The sequence below is a fragment of the Musa acuminata genome, chromosome BXJ3-9 (genome assembly GCF_036884655.1).
Source record: "Musa acuminata AAA Group cultivar baxijiao chromosome BXJ3-9, Cavendish_Baxijiao_AAA, whole genome shotgun sequence".
NCBI lineage: Eukaryota > Viridiplantae > Streptophyta > Magnoliopsida > Zingiberales > Musaceae > Musa > Musa acuminata.
In genome coordinates, this window is record NC_088357.1 from 4,397,311 (window position 1) to 4,407,147 (window position 9,837).

Sequence of the window (9,837 nt, forward strand, 5' to 3'; positions counted from 1 at the left end):
CTCTTTGTAGGGAACTACAGACAGGTCTCCTGCGCTTCTTTTCCCTGCAGCCGAGTGTGACAGCATCCATAAGAAACATCGATATGGACTGATAAGCTGACAGCCGACTAATTTACATGGTCCTCCCACTCGCACAACTTGGCAAGGAAAACGAGGAAGAAATGACAAGAAGAGTCGTGGGGTTTGTCAGCTGGTTCCCACCGTCTCTCCTCGACATAAATACATATCCCATCAGTTGTCGATGCCGCATTCTCATCTATAATCTCTCTCCCTCTCTCTCTATACATACATTTGCATTGAGAGAACAATGTTGTTGGAGAGAAGTCTTGTTTTTGTGATTCTTCTGGTGGTGTTTGGGGCAGAGAAGAGTTTGGCACAGAGTGGAGGACTGAGCAGAGGGAGTTTTCCCAAGGGGTTCGTCTTTGGAACTGCTTCATCATCTTACCAGGTGATTGTTTGACCTTCTTCCTTGGAGATACTGTATCTATTTTGCTATGTATGAGATATCAATGAAGGATTTGTGTTCTCTTTCCACTCATAGCTCTCTATTTTACATGGTACGATTTCTTTCTTCGTTTTCCGTGTTTTGATTTCAGCTTTTAAAGGAATAAGAATGCTAAAGAGATTAATAACAGTAAGCAAAGCAATGATAAGCACCAGAGCTGAGAAAACAAATCATTAGAATGAATGGAAGAAGAGTAATAGTTATGCTTAACAATTGAATGCATCTCCTCCAAATGTTATCCTTTCTTCTCAGTACGAAGGAGCAGTGAAGGAGGATGGAAGAGGGAGAACGGTGTGGGATGCCTTTGCTCATTCCTTCGGTACGCCATTAGTCTTCATTTCACGCCTCCTTGAGAGGAAAAGCCCCATTATCCAACTACGCAAGCTTTTCTTCTTCTAACAAGCATTCGACTATGAAATGTCAACGAATGTTATCAGTAGAAAAGCTTGCTCATATTGAGTTTTGCAGGGAAGGTGATCGATTTCAGCAACGCCGACGTCGCTGTTGATCAATACCATCGGTTCCATGTACTTCATCTTCACCAAAAGCTCCTGCTATTCTGTGATTTGTAGCACTGACATCCTTGTCGATTGCAATTACAGGAGGATATTCAACTTATGAAAGACATGGGAATGGATGCTTATAGGTTTTCTATCGCATGGTCACGAATTTTCCCAAGTAATAACTCGCTCCCTCGTTCACAATTTCCATACCATTTCTTTTATGTATATGCTTTTAATGGATTATTTTCGTACCATTTCCTTAGTTGCTTATTACTTGGTATGTGATAGCTTTCTGAAAATTATATTATCAGACATTTATGAGCAACACAGAGTCATGCAAGTTCACAACTGTTCATCATCGGCATAATTAGGTAGGAATAACTTAGCATAAGCGGCTAAAGAAATTCTAGGCTTATCTTAAGAACTCTGAAAAGAATCAATCTCATGACTTTGTTCAGTATGATTCCTCTTTATTGTAGGAAGGTCATTTTGGATGTCGACTTGCATCTATGAAAGAGGATTACAAGTTTAATGATGTCTTAGTCAAAACTAGATGAAAACTCCTAAGGAGGACATGCAAAAAAGAGTCAACAACAACAAATAACAACAAACAACAACAACAACAACAACAACAAAACCATAAAAATGGAATTTGCAGAAGACACAGAGAAGGGAGATTAGAACTTTGAGCATAGAGCATGATGTTGTTCTCAGGTCAAGCAAATTTTGCATCTGACAAGACTGTTTTCTTTTGATGTATTTGCAGATGGTACTGGTGTGGTTAATCAGGCAGGGATCGACCATTACAATAAGTTAATCGATGCTTTGCTAGCTAATGGTAATCGATTATCACAAGAGAAACTCTTTATGAACTTGCAAATTGTTATAGTTGGTATCATATGATCTCTAATAATTATCGATTTGCAGGGATCGAACCGTATGTGACTCTATATCACTGGGACCTTCCTCAAGCCTTAGCTGATAGATACAATGGATGGCTTGATCGCCAGATTATGTGAGGTTTTAAAGCTATCAGACTTGTATTTTGAGCTGTGCCAAACGGTGATAGAAAAGTAGCTCCAAGGATTTAATTGTTAAGTCAGAGCCGGCTAACATCTTCTCCGAAAAAAAATTAAAATTTTAGATTTGATGATATATATCTTTGATATATTTCATTGCTATAGAACTTCAATCAAAAAGAAACTTTCTTAATGTTTTCTTAGAAAATCTTGGTAAGATTGTAGTAGATGTTTCCATATGGAAACTTATAAAACATGAAAAAGACACAGTAATGTAATAGAAATTTTATTAAAATAGAAAAAAAAATGCAAGCTTTATAACTACAAATGCTCCACACTTTCTGAATTGCTTCTAGCATAGGTTCAAGTCCATGGTAAAGACATCAGATATCTTCTGATTCATGTAAAACAAGTGTACATGATTCTTGTCTTTAGTTACATAAATGACTTTGCATGTGTGAATGATACATTGTGACAATTGCAGAGAGGACTATGCAAACTATGCAGAGACATGCTTTAAGGCATTTGGGGACAGAGTCAAGCACTGGATGACCCTTAATGAGCCCCACACCTTCGCAGTTCAAGGCTTTGATGTGGGACTGCAAGCCCCCGGCCGCTGCTCCATTCCCCTTCTGTTGTTCTGCAGAGCAGGGAATTCAGCAACAGAGCCATATGTTGTTGCCCATAATGTTCTTCTCTCACATGCCACTGTATCTGACATCTACAGGAGGAAGTACAAGGTATGACAACATTTTTGCTGCCAATTCCATTCTCACAACAGTTTTGCATGCCATTGGAAGTTTAGAAACCAATCGAATTGCAGTAAGAGATGCTGAGTTTCTTAACAATGCATGCTTTGATGTTGAAGATCATGTTTAGTCTCATAATGATAATGGGTTGGAGAGTTGGGAGCAAAAACCTCATAAGGAGCGAAAATGAATCCACTCCAAGAGGTGCTTTTCGGGATCCATCTTTCGACATAGAGCCGATAATTATTTATAGCTCAAAGGGATTGTCATGGGGTTAGAAGAGACTTTGGCTCCCCCTCTTATGCCCATATTTAGTCTTATATTAGTTGTAGAGTTGGAGAGTCAGATCCTAATAAAGAGCCAAAGATGAATTGATTTAAAAGACGTATGGGCTCACCACAGCAAAAAAATTCCTCGCGACTCAAAAATCTTGCGATGGTAATGATTAATATCAAGTTTATCAAATTTGATTTTGAATGCACATTTACATATAATTGACCAAAAGCATCATTGCTGATATGCAGCAAAATCAACAAGGATCAGTTGGCATAGCTTTTGATGCAATGTGGTTTGAACCCATGTCAGATTCCCCCACTGACATTGATGCCACCCAAAGAGCACAAGACTTTCAGTTTGGATGGTGAGGCCACTCTTTCTGCTTATGTGTTCTACTATTTCTGATCTTGAAGTGGTTTAACAACTTTATTCTGCTACTACATTTTGGTGTTTTATACTCGGCATAAAATGTTAGTTCAGCATAATTAATATATGCAAAGACATATGATGAAGTACATGCATTCAAATATCTACTAAAACCTACCTGCTTCAATCAAATAACAGGTTCATGGATCCACTGTTCTTTGGGGATTATCCAAGTTCAATGAGGACAAGAGTCGGAAACAGGCTACCCAAGTTCTCCACAGCTGAGGCTGCTCTGGTTAAGGGGTCATTGGATTTTGTGGGAGTAAACCATTACACCACATACTATGCCAAGCATAATTCAACCAATATAATTGGAATACTCCTCAATGATACCCTCGCAGATTCTGGTGCCATCACTCTTCGTAAGTCCACTTCATTCCATGAAGATTTACTTATGATGCATAGTTGTTATGCACATGTTGTTTTAGGGATTGATCAGAAGTGGTTTAGGTTGTCTTCCTCATAGAGAGAGTTACCAAAAAGACAATGCATCATCCATAAAGTCCTAACTATCCGGGGATGTCTTTAGGTCACTCTATCGCTTCTCTTACTACTAATGATTATACCTCACCTAACTATAACATCCGTAGATCTCCTTAAGACGTGTCCGAACTTGAATAATACCATTAAAGGAAATATAAGCATCGTTCTCTCTTTAGAAATTCTCATATTAACTATTTCTTCTCATCATGCAGCTTTCAAGGATGGAAAGGCAATTGGAGATAGGGTAATTCTCATTGACAATACTGGGGCAGATACATCTTCAATCTATCAACTATTTATAAACTTCTACTACTTCCAATTCTTATGTTTTAGCTTACAATTTTCTATGTTAAGTGTATAAGCTTGAAAAATGATGCTGTCATCGAACCATATGATGATTTTGGAGTGCAGGCTTCTTCGATATGGCTCTACATTGTACCTCAAGGGATAAGAAGGTTGATGAACTACATCAAGCAGAGGTATGGAAATCCTGTGGTTATCATCACAGAGAACGGTAAGTCTCATGCTTCTCAATGTGTTCAAGATTTCCTCCTACATGCATTAATTTTTGGAAGCTAACAATTTTGTGGCCAATGCGAAGGGATGGATGATTTCAACAATCCATTTATCTCGATTAAGGACGCTCTCAAGGACGATAAGCGAATCAGATACCACAATGATTATCTATCGAACTTGTCTGCCTCCATAAGGTAAGCCATCGCGGTATATGATTAAATAGTAGGATTGCATTAGAAATTCAAAAAGTGAGCATTAACACAATGGTGAAATTACTCCTTTGAGATCTGAAACATAACATATCTATTCATTGATCCAATCCAAATCTCACATTGGCAAGAGCTTCTTGCTCTAGTATTATCCTTCAATCATATTGAAAACACAATCAGACATGTAAATTTAATTTTTCTTTTTCCTTCCAAAAAAAAAATTTATAGGATGAGGTTTTGAATTCTCAACCTTAGATAAGCGGATTAGATACATCAAATCTTTGTGCTTTTTATAAAATAATTTCCAAATCTTCAAGCTGAGGTAAATCAAATCTTTAACACCTTTTACTTGATTTGATTCTTACTTTTTATAAAGTACATTTTACAGATCTTAGTATGGATTGTTAAGGGATCTTTGATGTTGGTGGTGCCATAGCTGATTCAATTCAGTCCAATCTCAACTTTGACACTTGCTTTGAGAGAGAGAGAGAGAGAGAGAGAGAGATGGAACTAATGACATTTACTGCACTGCACCTAAACCATCTACTTTTTGGTATTCTATCATGCAGGCAAGATGGCTGCAATGTGCAGGGGTACTTTGCGTGGTCTCTTCTCGACAACTGGGAATGGGCCGCAGGATACACATCTAGATTTGGCCTCTACTTCATAGATTACAATGACAACCTTAAGAGATATCCGAAGAACTCAGTCGACTGGTTCAAGAAGCTGCTGAAGTCTGCCTGAGCTCTATTCACCCAACACATTATTGGAAAAGGATCATTTGTCATATCAGTAGTAGTAGTTATAAGCTTTGTTGTAAGCCAAATCCTACTGGGGTGTCTCTTCATTCTTGGGCTTCAAACATGAAGTCTTCATTTCTTCACAGTGTGGTGTTGCACAATGCTCACATATTTGCAAGCACTAAGAGGACTTAATTTTGACCGCCATTTAATTTGTACCTCTTGTATTTAGAATATATTATTAAAAAATTTCATGATAAAATTTCATGATAATTAAAAATTATTTTGTCAGATAAAATTATAAGGTAAATTTTTTTCTAAAATAATCAATTCGTTTGATTTTTAAAATAAATTATTAAAAAATTAATGATAAAATCTAGATGAATTTTTAGGGTTAGTAAAGTTTATTTTATAAAAAAATATCAAACATTTTTTATAAAGTGTTCTAATAAATTATTGTAAATCAATAATTTAGGTTTTAAAAAATATCTTTAATTGATCATTATAAAATATCTTTAATTGTTTTAAAAAAATTATTATATATATTTATATCTTAAAAATAAATAATATGAAATATACATATTGGCAAAAATTAAATGTCACAAAGAGCCACACAAGCCACCGTCACACAGATGAACGAATGGCAATCCCCGCGTTGCATTTTAATGAAGAGCGAGAAAGAGAAAGCAACATCCTGTTCTCATCTTCTCTTCAAATAATGGAGGTGGAGATGAAGGAGAAGGCGTACCGACAACCACACAGCGGGCGGGAGGAAGATGGCGGACTGGGGGCCGGTGGCGGTGGCGGTGCTGCTGTTCGTGCTGCTGACGCCGGGGGTGCTGTTTCAGCTGCCGGGCAACGAACGGGCGGTGGAGTTCGGCAGCTTCAAGACCAACGGCGTCGCCATCATCGTCCATGCCGTCCTCTACTTCGCTCTCATCACCATCTTCGTCGTCGCCGTCGGCGTCCACATCCACATCCGCTAAGTAGTCCTACGTCTACTCGATCGCGTAGCAGAGGAGGAGAGGAAGTGATTCCCGATGACTCTGCACTGTAGAAATCTCTATATGTGATTTGAACTCGACTCTCTTGTTTGCTGTCTTTGGAATCTCCATGCAAGCTTGAACATGTTATGCCTCTCTATGTACTAAGTAAAAGAGATTGCATAAATGTCAACGGCCACAAACAAGTCCACATGTATGTTTAAGCTTGTAATCATAACTCAACGATAACTATATTGATAAGTCATAATGTCTTAACTATCCGAGATCAATTTTGTACAAGACAATATCTTTATTTAACATTTATGATTACAATCCGTAAAGTTGCATCCGAGAAAGAAAGAGGTTGCACAGCAAAGAAGATGCTACATCCGATGTCTTGTTCCTTTCTACAAGCCTTTGAAGGTGGCAAGATCAACACAGTTTCACCAACCCTACCAATTCTCAAACAAAAGAGTGGCAGATACAACAATGTGGTGTCAAGAGGCCTAAGCTAGTCTTTCAGAAGAGCAGTGAGACGAAGCAGAGGCACACGACTAGCAAAAGCGGGCGGCACAAATGAGAAGCAACAGCCATGTCGATAGCAGGCACCGTCGAACCGACCACTGGAGGATTCAGCCTACCACCGTCACCGACATCATCACCACCACCGGCGTTTGGTGTACTTATTAAGCCTCCTGCTGTGCTGTAACCAAGACATGCACTGTTACAATCAGAAGTCTTTTGTTTTTGATGCAGGTTGATGCTTCGGTAGGAAAATATAGATATGCTTGGACTTGTGACCCATCAATAAATGGTTATCTTTGGAAATCATTAATGTGTGTGAAGAAGGAACGTGATCTGACTTTGTAGCTCATATGATTTCCCTTAAACTTAATTGATGTCCCAAACAGATCTCGCTAAATAAAAAGGAAGACTATAGACGTAGTTCTACTGCAGAATAAGTAGTTCGTAATAGACTTACAGACCAAAACATCATCAACAAGAACAACTGTTGTGTTTAGTATTAGAATGACTCGATTTATATGAGAAGCAAGAACAGAAGGAAAAACATATCCTGCGTATCATAAATCATAACGACGACGATACAATACTGTAACACTTGTGATAGTTAACAAACAAACTCGTTTGTTTACAGACAATCAGGAGTTTGCCTAAAGTCTATTGGTTCATGTAAATTAAGGTTTTACTGTCAAATCATAAACATCACCTGCATTGTGGTATAAGTATTGAAAGCATGCAAAGATCTCACATAGTGGAGAGTTGAGGAAGCATGTGATTTTTAAGCAATGATGCAACCTTTTCAACTGAGGTGCTTTTTTTAAGGACAAAACAACCATCCCATGGATCATCAATATCTCACACAGTGTATAAAACAGATCGTTGGCCTACATTATTGTCGTCTCTAGCAACCTTAACCATATCGAAACAAAGGAATCACAAACAGGGGCTCTGTTGTGATACAAATTAGGGAGATAAGTGGATTTTGGCAGTGAAAATTAAAACGAGAGAAAGAGTTGATAGAGAGAGTTGAGGGAGAAAAGTGAAAGATTAAAGGAGCTTTATTTAGGTTGGAAAAACTAATGTTGTCAACTGTAACATCATATTGGGATTACAAACTTTTAAATAGCAATGCAAAACCATTACTCTAGAAAAAAACATATCTAAGTCTTTGAAGTATATAGCACGCTAAACAGTGATTGTGAACTTGAATGCGACCTTACTGATCTAAAATGAGAATTCACGAGTTTCAATTAGCTTCAGGTCAGGTATCAGACTAACAAGAGCTGCAGAATATATAGATTTAGGATCAATGAACCAAAAAATCCATCATCTGAAAACTTCAGTCCTAAAATGAGGAAACACCCGAAAATTAACGCCACCTCCGTACGAGGTAATAACAATGGCCAAGACAAAGGAAGAATCAGATAATCATAAAATGCAGCTTGAGATGGTCGAAACTTAAACAAAACACACCTGATGACATAAGATACTTCAAGATGGTCCATGTCAATGTGTGTGTGTGTACATGCACCAAAGTAGCTTAACATGTTCAAAACATAGATATACTAACCAATTAGCCATAACGTACACGAGTAACAAATCACAAGCAGACATTATTCACAACTATCTTTACCCATCTGATTAAAAAAAAGATAATACTACATGTAGTTTCTTATCAATTGGTGTTTATTTTTTATTATTTTTCAGTAATAACAGGCGGTGGGAGTCCATATACCGCACTATCTACCAGTTTCAGAACTGGTACCGAATGAGTTGATTCAAAACACAACGTCTTAAAATAAATTCTTCATTCTTTCTAAAAAGAGCTTGTAACTTTATGTTTAGAAAGCAAGTATGACATACCTTATGGATGAAGGGTACGTGCAGGATCCATAACCTGAAGCAAAGTTTAACAAGAAAAATCAATTTAACATATCATCCTTTAAATGCCCATTTTCATCTCAAACCACTGTTACCAATTCCTACAAGAAGAACCCCTACAGTAAAAAAAAATTCAGACAATAATCATATGAAGTCATATGAGAAATACAAATATTTCTAAAGTTCTTTTTACTATTTTTCTTGGAAAATCAATAAATACGTATTGAGTCTCCAGAATTGAGAATATAATGTATATAACTCTACATGTTTGTTGAAAATTGAATATATCCTACATATCCTTTTAGGAAAATATAAAACTTCGACATGGTTTTTTTTCTTAATTTTCACATATATTATTTGCTTACAAAAATTTGCAGGGTTGTAATTCCTGTTTATTTTTTTCCCCGGAGGTGAAGACTACGGACAGGGGAATCTACAAACTCGCCATAGTGTGCATCTGAAGAATTCCGACGGCAGTAGTCGATTTCAGGCATACACTCCATCCATCACCGCGGCAGAAATAAGGAGAAGGAGAGAGATAGAGGGAGAGATAGAGAGAGAGCACTGACTGGGGTTCGAGATGGTAACGGTGGCGGTGCCATGGAAGTCGCAGGCGGCGGGGTTGGCGTTGGAGCGCTGGTAGTAGCTGTTGAAGGCGTAGGAGGCGTGGGAGGGCAGCGTGTTGGGGAGGTAGCAGAGGCCGTTGGGCTGCACCGGCGAGCAGTCCACGACCCCGGACCCGCACACTTGGTCCATCGCCGCCTCCAGCGCCATCGCCCCCGCCTCACTCCGCGCGACGCACCACGTCACCTCCTTCTCCGACCCTCTAATCATCCCCACCACCACCACCACCACTACCGCCGTCGCCACCACCTCCGCCTGTCCCCTCATCGCAACGTCGAAAAGAGAGAACGAATATTGGTGACTATGGAAGTCCGGCAGCGATGCGGGAATATAACAGATAGTGAGCGCGCTTCACTTTTCTTTCTCTTCTCCTCTACGGGAATCGTCCACCGTTGGATATG

The 9,837-nt window shown here is 38.6% G+C and overlaps 3 protein-coding genes across 3 annotated transcripts; 2 read left to right on the forward strand and 1 right to left on the reverse strand.

Annotated features, from left to right (window-relative positions):
• The first annotated feature begins 234 nt into the window (after positions 1–234).
• LOC103997148 (beta-glucosidase 6-like) lies at positions 235–5,633 on the forward strand. The gene is made up of 13 exons (XM_009418295.3): positions 235–448; positions 758–824; positions 974–1,032; positions 1,108–1,183; positions 1,775–1,846; positions 1,936–2,023; positions 2,512–2,767; positions 3,301–3,416; positions 3,617–3,840; positions 4,174–4,205; positions 4,373–4,475; positions 4,563–4,671; positions 5,256–5,633. Exons 1-13 carry the CDS (start codon positions 308–310, stop codon positions 5,428–5,430), a joined length of 1,518 nt encoding a protein of 505 aa, XP_009416570.2. The 5' UTR covers positions 235–307; the 3' UTR covers positions 5,431–5,633.
• A 458-nt stretch (positions 5,634–6,091) lies between these two features.
• Positions 6,092–6,554, forward strand: LOC103997149 (uncharacterized). The gene has a single exon (XM_009418296.3). The coding sequence runs from the start codon at positions 6,203–6,205 to the stop codon at positions 6,410–6,412; it is 210 nt and encodes a 69-aa protein (XP_009416571.1). The 5' UTR covers positions 6,092–6,202; the 3' UTR covers positions 6,413–6,554.
• Positions 6,555–6,773: 219 nt separating this feature from the next.
• LOC103997299 (PLASMODESMATA CALLOSE-BINDING PROTEIN 3) lies at positions 6,774–9,714 on the reverse strand. Its single transcript, XM_009418464.3, has 3 exons — positions 9,382–9,714; positions 8,795–8,828; positions 6,774–7,112 (listed from the first exon to the last, which is right to left on the reverse strand). Exons 1-3 carry the CDS (start codon positions 9,701–9,703, stop codon positions 6,929–6,931), a joined length of 540 nt encoding a protein of 179 aa, XP_009416739.2. The 5' UTR covers positions 9,704–9,714; the 3' UTR covers positions 6,774–6,928.
• Positions 9,715–9,837: the final 123 nt, after the last annotated feature.